General features: G+C 50.6%; 1 protein-coding gene across 2 annotated transcripts; it reads left to right on the top strand.

The window, feature by feature from the left end:
* Positions 1–1,347: 1,347 nt before the first annotated feature.
* On the top strand, positions 1,348–20,532 carry LOC119109513 (uncharacterized). Of its 2 annotated transcripts, none has more exons than XM_037233151.1 (10): positions 1,348–1,471; positions 2,469–2,751; positions 9,064–9,295; positions 9,677–9,818; positions 10,499–10,806; positions 13,942–14,133; positions 14,706–14,848; positions 16,205–16,327; positions 18,658–18,799; positions 19,253–20,532. In XM_037233151.1, the coding sequence occupies exons 1-10, from the start codon at positions 1,372–1,374 to the stop codon at positions 19,715–19,717; spliced, it is 2,130 nt and encodes a 709-aa protein (XP_037089046.1). In that variant the 5' UTR covers positions 1,348–1,371; the 3' UTR covers positions 19,718–20,532. The 2 variants fall into 2 exon arrangements, with proteins under 2 accessions (XP_037089046.1, XP_037089047.1); XM_037233152.1 differs by having other exon boundaries at positions 10,499–10,767.
* The last annotated feature ends 1,027 nt before the right edge of the window (positions 20,533–21,559 follow it).

Consider the following 21,559-nt stretch of genomic DNA (forward strand, 5'->3'; position numbering starts at 1 on the left):
TGGCGCAACGTTGTCGCAGCCCGCCTCCGAGCAGGACGGGCTCGATCTCGCCACTGCCCCGTGACCCTCTGGCCGCTTGATCCCGCCACTGCCCGTGACACTCTGGCCGCTTGATCCCGCCACTGCCCGTGACACTCTGGCCGCTTGATCCCGCCACTGCCCGTGACACTCTGGCCGCTTGATCCCGCCACTGCCCGTGACACTCTGGCCGCTTGATCCCGCCACTGCCCGTGACACTCTGGCCGCTTGATCCTCGCTATCGCCCCGTGGCCCTCTGGCCGCTTATTCCCGTCACCACCCCGTGATCCTCCGGCCGCCTGTTCCTCGCCACCACCCCGCGACTCTCTGGCCGCTCCCGACGGGCTGTTTCGTGCGTAGGGGCGTCATAGCCTGAGAAGACTCGACGATGATCCCGTTTATTTCTTATAAGTGGCATGTCTGAGTTGCGTTGCATCGCGCTCCCGCTGATGTTCCTTTGTCACGAACAGCAATCATTCGAGGGACCCCGGGACCCATGAAAGAGACCGCCCATGCTTGCGAGGTCCATAGGGACCCAGAGGGAGGGGCCCTATGGAGGCTCGTGCGTGCGACGGACCCCGGGGCCCATAACGGAGAAGGCCCATTCGTGCGAAGCTCCTTTTACAACGCGTCGTCCTTGCGAGCTCTCCACGACTCTGTCGCCCACAGGACCCGCGTGTGCACAAATGCGCAGTCTGTATCTTGGCTCTGGCCGCCGTCTGTTTATAGAAGACCTGTATACACAAAGTGCGCGTTAGCTCGGGCCTGCTCCATGAAAAACAACTTAATGCAGCTTTTGACGCTTCTTCATCCGTGTTGTTGCGTACACGCGACAGCTGATACGTTGTACACCGTTAATAATGTTGACGAGGAATGTTAGTAACACTGGTATTGTTGTTATATTTGCACGGGCCCCTTGCCTTGCGGTTTTCCAGCGTGGTTAATGTAAATGTATATCAACGTCCTGGCAACCTTTTATCCCAAACACATGCAGCCTACGATCACCTTTGTTTTCCACCATCCTTTCCACCCCATCTCACTGTCTAACTCTAGTGTCGCTGTACATATGGAACCAGTGATTCAGCATCGTCCCGTTTTCTTTCCTTTCATGCCGTTCACCCCAATATTTCACTTCGCATCAGCGAGTGGACCAGTTGGCCGCGTTTATCTTGTGTCACTCCTTGCACCGGCCACCGCCACCAGCCATGTTGCCGCAATTATTGCGGCTCGGCCGCGGGCCCTACCATACTTGTTGACGGCCCCCTCCCCACGGTGCTCAGCTCGGCGCGTATGCAACTGAGAATGGCGATGGTCGGGTGTCGGCAGGCGGGGGCGGCCTCTTCAGACGTCACGATGCGTGCGGCTGGGCTGCTGGTGCTGGCGCTCGCTGTGGCAGGCCCTACGGTGTCTGGCCAGCTGGAGGTGCTGGAGGTCGGCAGTCTGATCCGAACCGGTAAGCAGGCCGTCGCAGTATTCATGAACGGGCCGCGAGCACGGCGGGCAAGCGTCGTGTCGGCGCTCGTGCGGCGTCTGCGATGGTGTTCGTCAGTGGAAATGCGTTGTGCGTGTGAATGGGGAAAGTGGTCGGTCATTCAGCCGGTTATCGCGTCGCTTGCCGCTGATTGGGGATGTGGTCAGGCGTTGCGTCGGCCAGTGCAAGTGAATGGCTAAAAATGTGTGAGTTTGTGTGAATGTGAATTGCCTAGAATACTTTTGAACGCCACATCGCTGACTACGACGTCGCCAGCTCAAAAAATTCGTGGTAGTCGTCATGCCTACGTTAAGTTCCTCACGTGCCTTTACCGTGTTCCTCTATATTCATTCGATTGCCGTTACCGTGCCTCAACCACGGTGGCACTAGCTCTCGCCCCCTCTCACCGCCGTTGAGTCCGACTGCCAGCATACCCCTCCCCCCTATTTCTCGCGGCGGTGCGCCACATCCCTCCACCATACCTCTGATGTCCAACCACCCTCGCTGTCCGTCATCTGACGTCCGGCCAGCCCCGCTGTCCGTCATCTGACGCTCTGCGAGCCCCACTGTTCGTCATCTGGCGTCCCGCCAGCCCGCTGTTCGCCATCCGACGTCCCCTCCAGCCCCGCTGTCCGTCATCTGACGTCCCGCCAGCCCACGGTTCGCCATCTGAGTCATCTGGTTTCCCGCCAGCCTCGCTGTCCGTCATCTGACGTCCGGCCAGCCCCCTGTCCGCCATCTGACGCTTTGCGAGCCCCGCTGTTCACCATCTGACACCCAGCCTGCCCCTCTGTCCGTCATCTGGTGTCCCACCAGCCTCGCTGTCCGTCATCTGACGTCCCGGCAGCCCCGCTGTACGTCATCTGGTGTCCCACCAGCCCCTCTGTCCGTCATCTCACGCCTCCCAGCCCGCTGTCCGTCATCTCATGCCCCGCAGCCCGCTGTCCGTCATCTGACGCCCGCCCCTCCGTCCTGTCAGCGCTGGGTGTGACCGAATTCGTCGCCAAGATCTGGGACAAGACGTTCGCCAATGAGACGGGTGTGCGCCTGCCGGACTTGGGCGCGCTGGGCGACATACTGGGTGACACCGATGCGCAGCTGCTCGACCAGTTCGCCGCGCTCAGTGACCGCATTGGCACGCTGGAGCAAAGTGTGCGTTCGGTGCAGCGCTCGCTGCGCCACATTCAGAACAACATCGCCAACGAGGTCAGCTGGGAGCTGACGATCGAGACGATGGAGAACCTGCTGCGCCCCATCAACAGGTGAGCGGCGCATGACGGGAAATGGTGAGGTCACTGAGGTCTTGACTGTATGAGTGTGGGGCTGGGGTTTCGAAGTGTGCATCGGGTGTGCTTTTATGTACTATCTTTTGTGAACGGGAGATAGTACGCAGTATATTGACTAGACCACAGTGGATGGATTGCATAGATAGCTGTCCAAATTCGGAAGATCATGATTAGCGTGTTTCGGGCAGGCATGGTTGGACGGGAAGGATGATGTGTAGCGTGGGCTCTTTGTGGCTGTGTAGTACGGGCCGAGAAGGATGATGTGTAGCGTGGGCTCTTTGTGGCTGTGTAGTACGGGCCGAGAAGGATGATGTGTAGCGTGGGCTCTTTGTGGCTGTGTAGTACGGGCCGAGAAGGATGATGTGTAGCGTGGGCTCTTTGTGGCTGTGTAGTACGGGCCGAGAAGGATGATGTGTAGCGTGGGCTCTTTGTGGCTGTGTAGTACGGGCCGAGAAGGATGATGTGTAGCGTTGGCTCTTTGTGGCTGTGTGGTACGGGACGAGAAGGATGAGTGTAGCGTGGGCTCTTTGTGGCTGTGTAGTACGGGCCGAGAAGGATGATGTGTAGCGTGGGCTCTTTGTGGCTGTGTAGTGCGGGACGAGAAGGATGATGTGTAGCGTGGGCTCTTTGTGGCTGTGTAGTACGGGCCGAGAAGGATGATGTGTAGCGTGGGCTCTTTGTGGCTGTGTAGTGCGGGCCGAGAAGGATGATGTGTAGCGTTGGCTCTTTGTGGCTGTGTAGTACGGGCCGAGAAGGATGATGTGTAGCGTGGGCTCTTCGTGGCTGTGTAGTGCGGGACGAGAAGGATGATGTGTAGCGTTGGCTCTTTGTGGCTGTGTAGTACGGGACGAGAAGGATGAGTGTAGCGTGGGCTCTTTGTGGCTGTGTAGTACGGGACTTATTACAGGTGCCTTCTTTGCAAAAGCACCCCCTCATTCGGACAATGCCGAATAAGTGCTTGCAAAAGAGTGCCGGTGAGTTTGAATTTTTGCTCATCTTTACGCGTCACGATATTCGCACGTCTTTGAAAATCTCTCTCCGTGTTAGAAAGCAGTTTTACCGACAGCCTCCTTAATCAAGTTTTACCTATGCTGTGTGAGAAAGGGAAACACGTTAAAAAAGATCATGCCCTTGGCGCAGCTTTTGCAGTTATGACTGGGTGTCATGGTTTTGTACAGAAGCTCGAGTTTGTTTAACACATGTCCAGTTTGGCACCTCGTTTCGGAGTCCTCATCCCCACTTGTCATAGTCTGTCTTGGGCCCCGAATAGTTGGCCCAAATCACGAAACAGCTGACCGATGTATGTTCTTTGTTGTTGTTGTCAGAGCTTCGGATCTCATCTAATCCGCTTTTGCTTGTAATGACGCTGTAAAGGTATCACGATCACACTGATCTGCACACTATCTACTTGGAATCTTAGCTCAGTGACCAGCCGGCTGTCGGCTTTGATCACAGATCTCCCTATGCTGCTGAACGAGAGCCTGCCAGTGAACCATTTCAGACAAACTCCTTCTCCAGACTAAATCAGACTTGATGACATCTGCGTTACGAGCTTCATATCAGGAATACAGCCTTCAAGATCGGCTATCATATCCAATATTCGGCATCCCTGAGTGCTCAGCGCGCCTGTTCTAGCCCACGCCATGCCTCCGGTACCTGTAGCCAGTCCTCCTAGGACGAGGGGGCTATTTTGCAGCCGGACGTGGGCGCCATGCGAAGACCAATCAGTGCATCGAGCTGGGCCAAGCAAAAAGAAAGGAAAGAGGGGAGAAAATGCTCTGAAAAAAATATCAAGGGGTCGATTGATTCTGTCTCTGTTGACGGACAGATTAAGAATTTGCGCGAAGACACTAACCTGTCAGGTTGCTGTCTTTAAGCATGCCATGTTCGAGAACGTCTTAGGAGTTATGTTTATTTGTATGCTCCCCGCCAATCGCTGGGTTCATGAGTGGCGTGGAAGAAGCTGAAAAGTTGACGTGTCGTGCGTAATTTGGTACCTGCTATTGAGATGGCTGGTTGAACAATCAAATAACACTCAGCAGCCGACGTTATTAGTGGTGGCGCAGCCTTGTATTTTTTTTTTTTGAGGGATTAAGAAATCATTCACCATCCATTTTTATGTTATTGTCATAAAGGCAAGGCGTTTCCGGGCTTGAAACGTCTAGATGAAAATGAACAAATCCTGCAGAAGGTGATACATTTTTCGAGTAACATGCATTTTATTGGATTCCTCGGTGCTCGTTTTCTCATGAGCATACCTTATCAAAAAAGGCAGACAGTTCTCAATAAGGGTGCGCGACAAAAGGAGGCTTCACGGGTGGGATAAACCCGTCGGTACCCACATGAAATGGGTAACCGTTTGAGTCTGCACAGATTTGGGGGGAATTACGAGCAAGGGCTCTAGAATAGATAAGACTTTTTGGATCTGCTTTGACTGATTGACAGTCGGACGAAAGCGGCAGGTGCGTAAAGCGACTCAAACGCAACTCATAAATCGGATCGGAATGAAAAATAATGGGTAAGTGAATGAGCGTCGGACACTCAAACCACCCGAGTCATCGGGACGGATGGAGGCTTTCCTGAATATTTTCCATCATGTAGATCTTACGCATTGCAAAAAACAACAAACAAACGGGTGGGTCACGGATAGGAAGATTAATGGGGAATGGGGTACGGGTGGGTGTGAGGTAAGCTGCCCATGGACATGGGTAACATGGTGGGTAGGTATTGGGTACACAAGTTTTCAACCCGCCAACCCACCAACGGACGTATTTCTTCGTCATCCCTTAGCTTGTAAAATTATTCAAAAACCAGGGTGTACTAACAAACACAATGCAATTATAAGGAAACCCTATTTTCACTTTTACAACCACAGCATTAGTAGGAGAAAACACATGGCAGACATGACACACTAGCAAACCAGACTACATACATTTGATAACTTTAGGCAAGCATAGTACTGAAATTCACTCAAGAGCAAGAACCAAAATTTTGGAAGCTTGGCCTGATTTTGTCGAGCAGTAGTGAGACGGATCGTTGATATACCGGCTACACACTGCACTCGACTGTTATTTTATTGTGAAGGTGACTTGCACTCAAGCTTATAGCAAGCGTATAACAGCTATACACTGCACTTGGCTGTTATTTTATTGTGAGGGTGACTTGCACCCAAACTTTCTTGTTTTATACAACGCCAGGCCTCACAATTTATTCAACCAATAATTATCTCACCGGTAATTATGCACGGAGATGCGCCATTTGTTCGGCAGGTCTGGAAATTATCCCCAGACTCGTCCCCCACGCGCCATACACAGCTAGTGGTTATGGCTATGCATAGCGAAAAAGGATTCTCCGTCTTGACCATACTCTGAAAATTTTCCGGGATTCTCCCTCGGCACGGAAAACTATCTGGGATAATTTTCTGTGTTGGTAGTGCCGAACGCCATTCTAAAAAATTGCGACATTATCTGCCGGCCAAACGCACCCTTGTCATGCATCTTGGGAAAGCATGTGGTTTGTCATGGGCAAGACGTTTACGAAACGTCGGTTATATTGTCCGGGAAGTACTGCACAACGGTACTGCTTGTGCTTCATGTAAAGATAATTAGCTTTATCTGCACTTCTGGTACAAATAGAAACAAACACAAACAACAACAAAAACGAAACAGCATAGGTTCGGATGTAAACGTTCCTGGAAGTTTTCCATGACTTATGATTTAACAGGTGAAAAATGCGAACGAGTGGGTAACGGGTGAAAATGCAATGTCTGTCAGAGATGGGAAACGACCGGGTTTGGGCACAGTCCCATGGGGAACCTGTGGATATGGTTACAGAAATGTAATCCGTGCAGGCCTCTAGTGTGGGCACAGCCCCAGTGGTGCTGGATAGATGTAGTGAGGGGAATCTTGCCCGTGAAGTTCTCTACTCTATAATAGCACGGGCAAGACCGCCGTCCGCTTTCCTCGAAATGTACGCGGAATTCCGCTCACTAATCCAAGGTATTTTGATCATAAACATGCATTTCTTACCGTATGGAATTTTTAGTTTCAAGCGTGCATTTCGAATAATTGAACTCGCCATATGTGCATCAGCAGAGAAAACTTCCTCAGTCTCGTTAAGCGTGCAATGCAATTTTCTGGCCTGATGCGCGCCATAACATGGCAAATATTGCAGTCATTTTGTAGGTACGGGTCCTGAGAGAACCATGCGAGTGACACGTGGCACCGCACTGGTGCGCATAACTGCAGAGCCGGGAGAACCCCATTCCGATCAATGCTTACTTGCCAATGGCAACTTCGAAAATGAAGGGCTTAACGTAAACGCCCCGTGAAGTATCGTGACCTGACCTAATATTACCTTGCAAAAATATAGATCACGCTGCGCATTAACAGTCCCATAGCCGTCAAATGAACCAGAGATAAGGTAAACGCAGTGTCTGTATGATCACTTTTCACCTGCACACGCATAAGGGCGTCATTTTGGAAGATATGTGAAATTTGACACTACCACTGAGCTAACTCAATTAGCTAGTGATATCAGTGAAACTGAAATGAAATGAAGGCTTGACAACTAGGTGTATGTGCCAGCATCTATACGATGGCGGCACTTACCATCCATACAACAAATATTCACGTGTATTGAAGTTAGTTAAGTTAGTAAAGGAGCCTTCCAGTTCATAACGAGACATCCAGTTCCGTAATGAGGGCCTCATTTTTCAAAACCGAGCCCCCCAATTCAAACGGGGCCTCCTAGCGCACACCGGGTTCCTCTTAGTTCCTAATGGGGCTCCTTCTTAAAGACGGAGGCCTCTTGGTTCATAGCAGGCGCCTCCTAGTTTATAACGGGGCCTTTTAGTCCGTGATGGGGCCTCCTAGTTCATAACGGGTACCCCCTTTTTACAACGGTGACCTCCTAGTTCACAATGGGGCTGCCTGGCTCATAACGGTTGTCTTCTGAGCCCGTAACACAGAATCCTTAACACACAGTTGGGCCTCCTGAACTAGAGCTTGGGCTTCCTAATTCATAAGGGCTGTCTCATGATCCAGAAATCGGCTCTCTTGATGTGGGAAGAGTCTTCGGAGCCGGATCTACTAGTACCTTCTTGCTCAGTGGTGGGAGCCTCTTCGATCGGAATTTGGGTAATCCGCGTAAGATGCAAATCCTTTGCTTGGGCAAAAGGGGCCTCCAAAAATATTGGGAGCAAAACATACTCTTGCCGTTTCTGCCCTCCCCCCCCCCCCCCCCCCCCTCCTGCGCCGCTCCAGATCCGTACCATCATGCTCTTCTTGCACGTCAGTTTTGCCCTGCAACGCCTGCCAGGCGACTTCCTCCATACAGCCGTGGACACGGCTGTCAGCTTCGTGCAAGGTTTATCTTGTTGCTCTAGGGTTAGCTGCAATCCGCCATATGCAAACTCGGGTTAATTGCGGTTGATTTTGTTTCAGGCCTGTTATGCAGGGCCGGTCTCTTCCCAGACGGGCTTATTCAGAATCGGGCTTCGCGAAGCCGCGGATGATTCACTTCCCAACAATAGTGCTGAACTGTGTACCAAATTGGGGAAAATGGCTCGACGGCGCTTAGCGCCTTCCCTTCTGCACAAGGGCAAAACTGCTCAATCTGGCGGACGCAAGCAAACTTGTGGGCGTTGTGAACTATGGACATTATTAGTTATGGATGTGGAGAACCGCGAGCTTTATGGCCTGTACATATTATAAACTGCGGGCAATGTGAACGTACCCCGTAAAAACCTCAAAAGCGATTCCTCTCTAGTCCACAACACATCAAGACCACAGAGTCTGCTGTCGAGTCTGCAGACGTCAGCTGCTAATGAGGTCCCTGACAGGTTCCTTTTTTATTTGTTTTGAAGTGCGCTTTGCGTGTCTGTGGGCTTCATTTTGCCTCATCGTTCGCGAATGTATATGCAGCCGTTTCTGCGAGTTGTGATCGCAGATGGTCTGCAAAGTGTAATGCGTCTCACGTCACCAATCGCTGTTTAAATCGTTTGAATTGTTAAATTTCCTGAGATACAGTATCTGTGGTTGCGCCCGGTTCGAAAAAAACGACCAATTGTCGTCATGCTCGACTAGAAAAAATCATTGTAGCGAAGGCGTTGCTTAGCATTACGGCTGTCCTCGGAAGGGTTCTTTTTTACCAGCCTCGCAGTCGGCTTTCAAGTATTTCTTCCTCCGTCACCTATGCCCGTCCCTCTTCTACTCTCTCTCCCAGCCTACTGCCCCGGTATGTCTGCCCTAGGCCGACCGTCACGAGTGTTGACGTCTGTGTCTACAGCAACTACGACCGCTTCCTCTACTACCAACGCCACAACAGCACTGTGGAACGCCACACGCTGGATAACTTCGCGACGCATGCGGTCTCGCATGACCCACAATCGCTTCAGTCGACCATGCTGAACCTGTACCACCTGGCCAAGGGGCTGGGCATGCACGCAACCCCACACACCCGCCATCAGCGGTACGCCTTCAAGCAGGGCCTGTTCCGCCAGCTGCAGAAGGTGCTCAAGGTGAGCAGAAGCAGCAAGAGGCGCTGATGACGTGTTATCTGTGGACTAAAAAGGCCACGAGGAGGCGATTGTGCATGCCCCGCAGGCTTCTTCGCGTCGAAACAACAAAAAAGACGGAAGTCCACGTCCGTCCTTTCCGTCACATTGTGTGGAAGCGGCCGTAGCCGCAGCTATTGTAGCCGTCTTGCTTTGAGTCACGTCGGTACGTGCACATGTGTGATGCTACGAACCCATACATCTGCAAAGGAGTACTGAACTGACCCATGTTTCGTCTTCTTCACCCAATTTGCGCTGTTCGCCAAGGCATCAATGCATTCAGACATACTCTTTGATTCAATCAGGCGTGCGCTGAGTTGGCCATCACATACATGTTCTCTCTAGGGATCTGAGACAATGATCTGCGGCCTGAAGCAGTCGCCCCAACAAATGGCATACGGCCTTTACGGAACGGTGGCACTGGCCCTGGCCAAGGGGTACTCTATGATCCAGTTCTCGTATATGCTGCTTCGTCTATATGACAAAGGTAAGCAACATGTGAAGACGATCTGCGTATCTTCCTCGAACTTGCCAGCACGTTCGTCCGTAATAATTGACTGCGTCTGCTCTTGAAGGTGTTGATTTTCGACTGTGAGACAGGCGAAAAACAACTTCTTCCTCCCCCGTCACCGCCGTTCGTCCGCCCGTCTTCTGCCTCCCTATCAGCTCGCTATCCTCGGCGTTTGCCTCGGGCCGAAAGGCTGTATGTGTGGAATGACTACTGTGGAAGGGTCATCTTAGCTCCATTCGCTTGGTGTGAAAAGAGGGCCGCGTTGCGTTTTCTGTTTTTTCGAAACATCTTTGGCTCGACTGCGATTTTCTGCAACATGCGAAAACTATTCACCAAATGCCATGGCACGAATGATATCGGTCGTCGAGGAGGATTAAGTGGTGTATTCATATCATTGTTCTAAACAGGAATGTTCTGCCTGTCCCAAGCCCCAGAAAAAGTTCCACGTCCCTTTTATTCTTGCCTCCACCTGGTGAGCTCGTCCCCGCTTTGTGCTTGCATCAATGACTGACTACGGACATTACGTCTTTGGTCTTCCTACCCAGTATGTGGACCATTCTTCCTAGAATGGTTCCGCATTATTCCACCTGTGATGCTGAGGGTGCTTCGACGTCCACCCTGGCTTCAACTTGTCAGTCTGTTCTCCCCGCGTGCAGGCCTGTTCACGGTGGAGTCGCGCCTCACGTCGGATACCTACGACCGCATCTCCTTCGACGTGGCGGCCGAGGCGCAGACGGTCATCAAGGACCTGTCGAACGTGTATTGGCGCTGCGACCCCGCTACCCACGTGGAGGGCACAACCTTCGAGCAGGTCACCGAGCTGCTCCAGGGCTACATGGAGAACGAGGTGGACCTCAACCGCGACGGCACCTGCAACAACAACTGCGCCTACTACAAGCGTGCGAGGCACGAGGGCTGCTACATGGTTGGTAACGCCACTGCCGCCAACGTCACGGTGCAGCAGGCAAGCAGACGATCGCGACACGTGGCGCGTGCACAGGCGGTGTGGGCTGGCAAACGTGTCTTGGTAGTAGACATACTGGCGTAGTGGTGAGGCTGGGCAGAGGTACATTATACACTACGCATGAGACCAGGTCATGTACCTGTCGGCTTCGTCTGAAAGGCATCCGGTCAGATGCACCAAATGGTGACAGAACGCTTATTTCTTTCATGATACGCTCTAACACTAATAACGCCATGAAAGACATAAAATGGCTAACTTGAGAGTATGAGAACAAAGCGCGTTTTTGTATGATGCCCCCATCTTCAAACATTTTTGACCTTTTGTTTCTATGTTTTGCACCTGGAGTGAAAAGATATTTTACGTTGCATGTGGTTAGGTAAGCGCGCTGCAGGTGCCCGCAATTGTTGATGTGTCGTAAGATAGCACGGCATGTTCTCGATATTTGTTTATTCTACCAGGTCTATTCTACCGGGTCTACCGGGATCTTCAACTGGCAGCTGTCAGTTCCGTATATATTATTACATATCACAATGTTGGTACGGGGGTCCAGGAATGTAGTTTCTTATACACTAGGGGGTTTCAACACGAAAAATGTCCCTTCTCCACGAAAAACGTGTCGCGTGCATACTTTTGTCGGATTTGAATGAGCACGCGTCAGGCCACTTCATTCTGCATAAAACTTTTTTGCGCCTCTGACCACCTTCCGTGAAGATTGTCGGGACCTATTTCCGGTAATGATGCCGGGCCGTCATTATTATTTACTGTGCCGGTTGTTGTGACGGTGTATATCATTTGTTGTGACTATTATTCTTCGGTAAAATAAGACTTTATTGGCCAAGTTTGGTGTCATCCTTGGCATCGGGAACATATATTTAAGTGACCAAAATTTGGGGACAAATCAGGTTTTGGGGGTAGGATAGCACGCGCCCGGGTGGCCGGCTACATACCCTTCGCTCGGGTGGGGGATCAATTTACCCCCCTGAGATCTCAGGAGCTAAGAAAGCTAGAGATACCGAATTTACAGGGTGTCTTTACCTGTACGTGAACGCACTTAGGTCAAAATTTGAGCCTCTTAGGTCATGACCATCAGGTCAAATAAGGTCAAACAAGGTAAAATTCCAGGTTGGTCTCCAAAGTGCCTCGGAGCCTAGACAACTGTTTCTAAGCAAACGGTCACAGGCCGATTTGAGGTCAGTGACCTTGTTTGACCTTTTGAAGGTCATGGTGACCAAAATTACACAAGACTGCCCTGAGTTTTGCATTTTAATAAGAGACAAAGATTACACTAGGCAGAATGTTCCTAAAACAAAATGTCAACCCGGGTCATCTTTGGTCGTGCGGTTCCTGCTGTAAATAAATTTGAAATGAGCACCACGAACTATCCCATACAGCAAGCCCTAGAGTAATAAATCAGGTTGGTTTTGACCTTGGTCTGACCTTCATACCTGACCTAGGTCAACGTAATTTGCTCATTCAATATTTTGGGTGCCTAAGCAGGCATCTCAGAGATGTATGGCTTCGTCAATCACTCCGTTTTTGTATCAGATTGGACGATTCCCTAGAAATTGCCTTCGCTGAAACCATGACCTGACGTTGACCTACCATAGGTCAGCGACCTTACAAGTTACACCTAATTTTTTATGTCAAACGATCTGCTATTCAATCGCCTACAGCTATGCAAATTTTGGCGCGGCTACACCGCGCCGTTCGGAAACCATTCTGGAAAAACCTTCGGGTGAGGGGTCAATTTGACCCCCCACCCGAGCGCGTGTTAGGTCAGCCTTATCTGCTGCGCCCCCAAATCAATTGTCGAAGTCACATCTCAGATTCCACGCATGCTCTCCTATGCATACATGACAAGATTTACACGTACCGTAGTGCAAAGCACTTTGCGGCAAAACTAGTGTCAATATGTTGTGCCCTGTGCAATAGTGTGGTGGTGGGTGCGCATCCGACCGAGCTAGTGCTTTGGGGTTGGTGATACGGCCTGTCTGTGTTCGTGGACTCGGATCGTCTGATGCGCTGATATGGAGCTGCGCAATGGAGTTAGTTGTAGCGATCGGGTTGCCTGTAACTGCATGCGTCAGTGAGGAGAGCACGTAACTTAAATAATTTACTTCAGTGCGTCATATCGAAGCACATGCTGCATCGAGGTGAGCTCAAACACTTGCACCGGCGCCAGCGTGCTTCGGATGGCGCCTGGAGAGTGCTGATGCTTCATCAATTAGATATGCTACACAGATATGGCTAGTACAGCGACTGTTGGCTGTATTACACAGGTGTGCAAATCTGCAGACATGCCAGTGACGTTCAGTGCCCGCCGAACCCGATTGCAGTAGTGCCTGCGTCGTTAGCTTGCCTGCTGCCCGCTGTCTTTTGGGACGTTTATCGTTTCCCCTGTTTTCACTGCCTGCCATTTATTGTCATGCGCGTTGCGTGACCTGATCGAGTGATGCCAAGTTTTATGCATCTCATGCCAGTGATATATGAGTGCGATGTAAGCCCGAGTTACGGGAGGGATCTCTCCCAAGTTGGGGGAGGCAATCTCTCCCAAGTTGGGGGAGGCGATCTATCCCAAGTTGGGAGAGGCGATCTATCCCAAGTTGGGGGAGGCAATGTCTCCTTAGATGGGGAGATATACTCCTAGTCTCCATCAGGAGTGCCGGGGCTAAATGGGTTAGAGGACAATGTCTTCAGCTTTTTGGCAATATTACAGTGGCCGTATGCGAGTTGAATGGGGAGAAGAAACCAACCTACCTGTCTGTTCATCAACTTAGGGGATTCTTGTTGCCCCTGGACCGTCATCCATTTTGATCATTTATTCCCTGACAATGCTTATTGGGCCCTGTTAATTTTCCGAAGCCTGCGGGCCCAGTTCACCCTGAATCTCTCGCCTCTCTCCACAGAGTTTACCGGAAAAGTTTGTTTTTGGCTTGCGCCATTTTTTCGTGAAGGCCAACATTCAGTCATCAGTCAATACGGCAAGAATGATATTCTCAGCTTACCCCAAGGGCGTTTTATTAAGTTCGCCATCTACTTCTCCTACGAGCGCTAGTCCAGGTGTTGAGGTCTTAGCCGCCGCGTCACCTCGTCCTTGCCTCACTCGCTCCCCTCCTCTGTTCGTGCCTCACGCAGAAGCGGAACTTCATGATTTGCGGACATCAGCGCCAGTGCCAGGGGCGCGTGCATGACTGTCACTTCTACAACGCCGACTCGACCGTGTGCTTCGCTGACGGCAAGGACGGCGCCCACCGCCGCTACGACTGGATCGAGTTCGAGAACGGCCAGAAGCTGGGCCGCGTCGGCCGCTGCTCCGACTCACGCAAGGTGACCGCTCGGGCAGCCGGGGGAAGACGAAGGCGTACTGACCGGCAGGAGTGCGTCTGAAATGATGCGAATGATGTAGACAAAGGTGATATGGTGGCTGCCCACGCCTTTATACGGTGCACGCACACGAAAAGTGTGCGTGCAAGCACGAAAGTGAGGTCAGCCTGTCTATTCAGCTGCGTGGTATGAACAGAGTGAATGTGTCATGGGTCAGAAGGGCTGCCAACCTCGCACACCGCACAGACAGACTTTTGTCGAGGCGTTGCTCTCAGGAGTTATGTGCGGCAGAAGAGATAACGCAACTGTGGCCTGAAAGTGACTCACGGTGTCCTGTGTGACTCACGGTGTCCTGTGTGACTCACGGTGTCCTGTGTGACCGCTGTTCCGCGTTCCGCTCCGACCGTGCTGGGTGGCGTTGATAGTTATACCGCCGACAGGATTTCCAATTGGGCAGGGCGTGCAGAACAGTGAAATGCTAGCGGCGTAGATGTTATTCTGATATGCAGGTGTGGAGTATGTCAGCGCGAACCGAGCGTAGTTGAGTCACGTGTAGCTCATCTACCTGCCACCAGGTGGACAGCTGGTGGCGCAACCTGTTCTGGCACTGCTCGTACTGCTTCTGCCTGTGTGACGACCCCACCAACTCGGAGCGGTACTTCAGTCTGCAGCCAGTGGTGGCCGACGTCGCCCAGAACAAAGTGTTGACCGGGGTCAGGTGAGCCGTGGTCTAGGGCAGCCGCGCACGCCCGCCTTTCACTGGGGATTTGAAAGACGATATTGGGGATATATATATATATATATATATATATATATATATATATATTTATATAAATGTATATACATGTATATTTAATCGGTGGAAAGAAAGAAATATCGAGCTGTACTTATTGTGCTCAAGCTATTGCGATTTGTTTGGTCTCTGTGACGTCATTTGTGTTGCCATCTGAGCCTCGTTAGCACACAAATGAAAGCTGGTTTTGTGACGTCTATCATATATGTACATGGTACCTGGGAAGGCTATCTAACTAGGGTATGCTATCTAGGTACCTGGCTGCTGTACGATGAATAGCACGTTGACCTGTGACTGACAGTCATGGACATATAGGTGTAAGTGTTCTTAATAACAATAGTGTTCTCAATAGACAGCTCTCGACCATCCATATACTACCAGGTACTGGTTGAACATTACCAAGCGAGCATTGGATATGGTAGGAATACTCGGCGTTCGAAGAGCTGTGCGTAGGATTGCGAATGATCAAGACCAGGGAATGGTAAACAGCGTTTTACATTTTAGGGGCCAAGACAAGTGAAGCCGGAAACTTTTCATAACCTGTGCAGGCATTGTCACTAAAAAATGTCAGAATGATAAATAATCCAAGCTCTCTCATATAAATACTGGATGCGCGGACGACGCTTTGGGCTGCGTAAAACACGACGGCCAGACCGAAAGGTTACGATAACCCACACCGAATGCTAGGTTGGAAAATTACTTGCCGCGAATATCAGGCACGTCGAACATTGCTCGAAACCCACACGGATCCTGAAGTTCAGGGTCTCGGGTCTTAGTGCCCAATATGCGGTGCTGTTGTGGGCTTTCCGAAACACAAACGGCTAAACCGAAAAGGTTTGATTACCATTACCGAAAAATAGGACGGAAAATGATTGCCACCGGTCGTCGATATTTATCACAACGAATATAATATACAATTATTTCTTTATGTGATGTATTTAAGACCGCATGAACTAATCGGTGAAGTTTTGTTGTTTAGAGTAGTGTTTTTCACTTAAACATATTACTAGTTACGATTTTTTCATTCACATCTGATGCTTGTCTCAATGTCTTCAAATGTGGAGCAGTCCCTGTAAGCGACTGTGGAGAAGATTGACCGCAGACATGCCGCACTGCTGTGGATAGAACAAGAGGAAAACTTACAACACAGTTGCCTGACAGTTGTTTGACGTGGGACACGACGCAGTTGACCTACGTAGACACGTTGAGATCATACTGCCTTGGACATGTGCTTTTCTGCTACCTTCGTACACAAAAGTTACTTGATGTTCTCCAATGTAGGTTCGTGAAGAAGGACCGAGTCTTCTACATCCAGATTGAGCAGGGGACAGCGAACCAGTTTGGCTTCGTCAATGCTTCTTCCGTGGAATGGAAGCCAATCTCCAAGCTTATTGACATCGACAGGTCAGTGTTGGCGTGCCCCCACTGAGGTCAGCCCTTTGTGTATTTTGTTTGGGATCCTTGATTTTCTAGTAGTAATCGACGCGACCGAGTGTGCCGAGTGCGCGTGCATCAAATGTGATCCCATTAATGACTTGTGGCCATGACCTTAAAGTTTGCTATGATTGAAGTATTTGCTACACATCCAACTCCGGGAGTGTCAATTTTTGTAAAGTATTGGGGGGGGGGGGCGAACCGAAGGTCCGACAACCTACCCTCCTCCCCATTTTTCTCACCGGATTTAGCCCACTTTGTTTTGATTAAACGCAGTATATGTTGTTAAGCATACATTATACGTTTTCAATATTTGTATAATTGATAAGTCTTTAATTTAAGCAGTATAAGTCATGTAGGGCTGGATCCAGGGAACAGGCACTGATCGCACGCGTCCCTTCTGATCGGCACGTGAAGGTACCCCCTAAGAGGTCACCTTAGGGCGCCGATGGCGCTCTTCCATGACGGTCATGAGAAACGGCACGCATTTTGGTTGTGGGGGACGAGGGCGGGGCCATCCCCATATTGCAAAGCTTTTCACTTTAGCCTCACAGACCATTGCGTGTCTTGTGGCTTTAGGTATGTGAAATTTATTGCATCGTTTATCCGCTCAGCTGTTACGATTTGTATCTTGTGGTAAGAGCAACCGCGACTTTTTGTTATGAGAGGTACTACACGCCACGACGCAGAAAGATCCACGAAGATAGCCTTTGTGTCATGATCATCTTTTACCCACGTTTTTGTAGTATTCCAGTCAACATTGGGGGGGGGGGGCAGCTCAACATTGCGGGGGGGGGCAGGGCCCTCAAAAAAGAATACAAATCGACACCCGCGTTAAACTCTGTAACAGAGCGAGTAATATTGTTCGAGCCATGCAGCATGTTATGTGTTAGTTCCGTCAGTCAGTCAGTTTTGCTACTTATACAGCTACAGCCAACTTTGTGAAGCTTGGAAATTATGTTTGACGGTCGAAAGCCATCTTTTCGTTTTCCTATTTAGAAGGCGCTGGTAAAACTTCAGGTGCCTGCAAGCAGAAGTCCGCCTTCTGCTTGCCAACAGATTAAGGTCACTCCTTCAAACGTGGGTGGCAAAGTCCATCATTAGACAACCAAGAATCATCAAACCGTTATTTTCGAGCCAATGGGGCCAATTTTGAGTCAACAACCCCGTTTGAAACCCTCGTACTTTTAATCGCATGCGAATCAGCTCCTCTGGTTATCATAGACGCAGAAGCCAGGTGTGGCAGTGAAAAAAAAATCAGAGCAACGCATGTCGAGATGTACGCTCTGGCAATTTTCATAGGTCACATTGACCGCCCTTTTTTGTCAGTGTGTCATTAATAAACAATTGGTCAAACCACGTTGACCCCTATATCATTGAACTTGGAATAAACCAAGAAAGATTTTGCTATCCCGGAATCTCACTTAATAAAACTTATGACGCGACTTTGTGACCTAATTGTCAAAAATGTTCTTCACGTGTTTGGCAAGTGAAAGTTGTATGATATTTAAAGGCGATTTAAGCTTTACCAGTGCACTCTGAAATCAACAAAAACGTGTTTTTTCGTGTTTGTTTATTCGCAATTTGGCTGTCGGGTGTCTAGCTGTTCGTTCACCTATAGCTTGTTCGTGTTTGTTTTATTAAGGAAAATTGACAAATGTCCAACTATACTTAGAACCACTTAAATAAATACTGTGTTGCCATGCAAAGGCGTAATTTCACTTAACGAGTTGGAGCTAAACGGTGAAAAATGACCCGAGCTACCCCAGAATATGCCATCAAACATGTTTGTCACGGAACTTTGCCCACTTCGCAAAGTGAGGGGGCTTCAGCTCCCCCAATCAAATGAGAAATTACACCCCTGCCGCGATGGTGTTCCAGTTGCTGCAATGCGTTTCGCTTCTGATGAGTTCCAAGACATTGTACAGCGGTCACCATTAGTACATAGGCACCATTAGACAGGGCTTCGATGAAACCCGACCCAATATTATCGAGATCAAATGAACGCGATTTGTCAACAAGAACTTCGTGGAACAACGCGGAGCCAAGGGATTCATCGAAGAGGAAGACAATAATGATGACATTTTTTGGGTGAATGGAGATTTTCAGAGCCCAGAAATAAAGGCCCTGCGCTCCAACTTGGCCAGTGCAGCCCTGGCGCTCCAAAACATGACCGTGGCAAGGTACACCGCGTTTCGTATAAACATAACAGTAATGGCTGGCTGTGTCACCAGCGTTTGTTTAGCTGTTGTAAGCGGATCGCTTTCGGTAAGTTTTGACACGCTGCTGCCTTCCATCAGGGACATCCCCAATCGCGACTATCTGAAGCTGAGCTGGGCGAGACGCAGCATTGACTTGGACGACCTCCGCGCCCCCGATGGTCACGTGATCACCGGAGTCACGTTCAGGAAGCTGGGCGAACATCTCAATCTGGAAGTCCAGGTACGAGTTGTCACGCATGTGGCTTAAACGCGTCTGGTTGCCTGCTTGGCCTGTGGGCAGGAGTAAGCGTTCTGGTTGATCATCGATGGAATGAATGAGTGATGGTCAATGATTGGCCCAGCTGAGGCAGGTCTTACAGGTTACAGACCGGAATGGTCAGCGTTTTGTGCTTTTATCGTCGGGCGGAAAAAGCTGACGATGATGTGCCACCATTTCCGGTTACAAGCCTCAGAATCAAAGTGTTATTGTCACCATGTATCATTTTAGTCTCTTTTAACGCGGAAAGAAGTGTCGCAGTGAGCACGTGGCTGGCATGTTTTCTCAGTGGCTTCTCCGTGTTGTGTCCTGCGCGTTTCCGGACCCCGCAGGTTGCAACACGACGGCCATCCATGTCGCGGCTGGTAGGACTTTCTGTATGAGGTCGCCGCCCGACTCACGGTGTCGCCCGCTCAGGTGACCCCGATTGCGGCTCGCACGGCCCAGCTGAGTGTCTCCCGCGCCTACTGGATCTCCAACGACAACACGCCGTCGGCACTGCGCACCCCGCGCGCTGAGCTGTCGCTGGGCCGCGACCCGGACGTGCCGACGCGGACGGGCGCACCCAGCTGGCCCGACAGCGCGCCCGACACGTTCGTTCAGTTCGGCGCCAGCTCGGCGGCGCGTGACGCGGCGCAGACGACGCTGCCGTTCCTGGACAGCCAACCGGTGGCACCGCGGCCGCCCGTCTGGCTGACGGGCCTCGGCTTGTACCACAAGGGCCGGCCGGGCTACGGGGGCTTCCTGGGCCTGCGCGTCGAGACGGTGGACCTGACGTCTCGCGTGGCCGCCGACTTGGGTGGCGGTGATGAGCTCTCGCCTGACGGCACCATCACCTACGAGTCGCACGAGGTTGGGGACGTCAACATCGTGCTGCAGTGACGGAAGGCTCGACGTGCGGGGAAGGCAATATACAAAAACAAAAACGGCCACAACGCGCGATGCAGGCTCAAGGTCGGGGAGTGTCAAAATGTGGGGAGGACACGCCGGGCGAGTGCATTTCACCACAGCGAGCTGAGGGGACGAAAGAGAAAGGGCCCGTTTTGGCCTTAATTGGGATGAAAAGAGGAGCTTCTGCCGAATCCAGAATTTTCTGCAGAAACGGCGAGTTTTTACCTATTCAAGTGAAATGTGTGAAAGCATACATTGTGATGAACTAGGAGCTCAGTGTGGCAATTTTTTCAGCTGTGCTACACGAGGTGGAAGTAAGACAATAGTGTGCGATGTATCCCATACAGTGGAAGCTTGACACCTAATGCGCTCTAATGCAATCCACGTCTAATGCGATCCTTACGAAGACTGCAGAAGGATCAGCGAATCGTGCACATTTCAGGAGGACGCGGGTGCTCATTCGAATTGTAGTAACCGCGCCAGCGAGCATTGCTTCCGTGCTTGGGTGGACCCATTATTAGGCTTTGCGGCTGTAGTAGAGCCGCAAAGTTTGGCTGTTTGCACTTTTGCCTGCTTTTGCGCACTGGTTAAATCCATAACATCGCTTGATCACCATGCCAAGGGGCATTTCACCTGGAATCCAGTGCTATGGCCTTCGCTAGTTTCTGAGATTAATAGTGGCGTCTGCAAGACCGCTGACATGTCCTTTTTTAAATGTTGTTAAGCTGTGACCGCACGAATCGGGGTAGGTTCTGACAAACTAAGTATTGTGATCGTCATACATAATATATCGGAACATATTGTCACCGATCCATTTAATCGCAACGGATCTCGTCTGCTTCCATCGCTGACTCGTATGAGTACGGAATCATCTGTTTCACAAAACGACTGACTAGAGAACACAGTCGTGTTGTTTGCTCAACTGTATAGCTACTCGAAGCGCCGTTCGTTCTGGACATGATGTCCGAATCAGCAAGGCCAAGACATCGTGCCTCGAGGCGAACGCTCAGGACAGTGAATGGGGGTCGATCGCTTTTGCCACCTAAAACACGGGGTTTCCGGTTGTTTTGTTCGCTGCTGAGGGGCGTATCTTTGGTCGCCTTCACTGGCTATCACCCACTGGTCACCCCGTGAGTGACGCACCTATGGTCACCTTCACCGGCTATCACCCACTGGTCACCACTGAGGGGCGCACTTTTGGTCACATTCACCAGCTATCGTCCGTTGCTCACCTTTGTCACGCTGGTCGCGAATGAGCCAAGTTTTACACGCGCTCCACCTGGGGCCTGATTTAAGAGGGTGTGCGTCCAGAAGACAACGCCCATGGCCTAGGCTTATCTAGGGATTATCTTTCTAACTACATAGATAGCATCCAATGCCCAACTATCTTGGTCATGCGATGTAACCACTTGAAGCGATATTTTGAGCCAAAATGTAGATCTGCCATTTTTTCGTCTTCTGACTGCAGACGAAACAAGCTGTGCGACGTTGGCGCCCCAGCTGTCCGAAATCGTTACTTTTTTATAAATACCAGCATCCTCTCGATAAAGGGGGGTCACGGATACAGCCAGATAAAGCCTTCAACCATTGCCTCATAACATGAAGAAAGACCCTTTCCACAAAGTACTGAAGATTCAACCGACGAATTGAACAAAACTGAAGTGAATTCACTTCTGTCATTGCTTCGATAAAGGCATGTTGCTGATGCATCGACCCATCGATATCTTCATTCTCCTGGTTCTTCTCCGAGAAATAAGGCTATCACTGCTGTCTTATCTATGCGAATAACACTCCTCGCAAACGCACTTAACAGCTTGAGTCCTGAAAATCCAC

Source organism: Pollicipes pollicipes, unplaced genomic scaffold, assembly GCF_011947565.3.
Source record: "Pollicipes pollicipes isolate AB1234 unplaced genomic scaffold, Ppol_2.1 Scaffold_7231;HRSCAF=8579_pilon_pilon_pilon, whole genome shotgun sequence".
NCBI classification, from domain to species: domain Eukaryota; kingdom Metazoa; phylum Arthropoda; class Thecostraca; order Pollicipedomorpha; family Pollicipedidae; genus Pollicipes; species Pollicipes pollicipes.

Bases quoted from the DNA above. Each gene is read 5' to 3' on its own strand.
- LOC119109513 (XM_037233151.1), top strand. From the start codon at position 1,372: ATGCGTGCGGCTGGGCTGCTGGTGCTGGCGCTCGCTGTGGCAGGCCCT. The intron at 10,807-13,941 runs GCAAGCAGACGA...TGCCTCACGCAG, and splicing joins CCAACGTCACGGTGCAGCAG to AAGCGGAACTTCATGATTTG. The intron at 14,134-14,705 runs GTGACCGCTCGG...ACCTGCCACCAG, and splicing joins GCTGCTCCGACTCACGCAAG to GTGGACAGCTGGTGGCGCAA.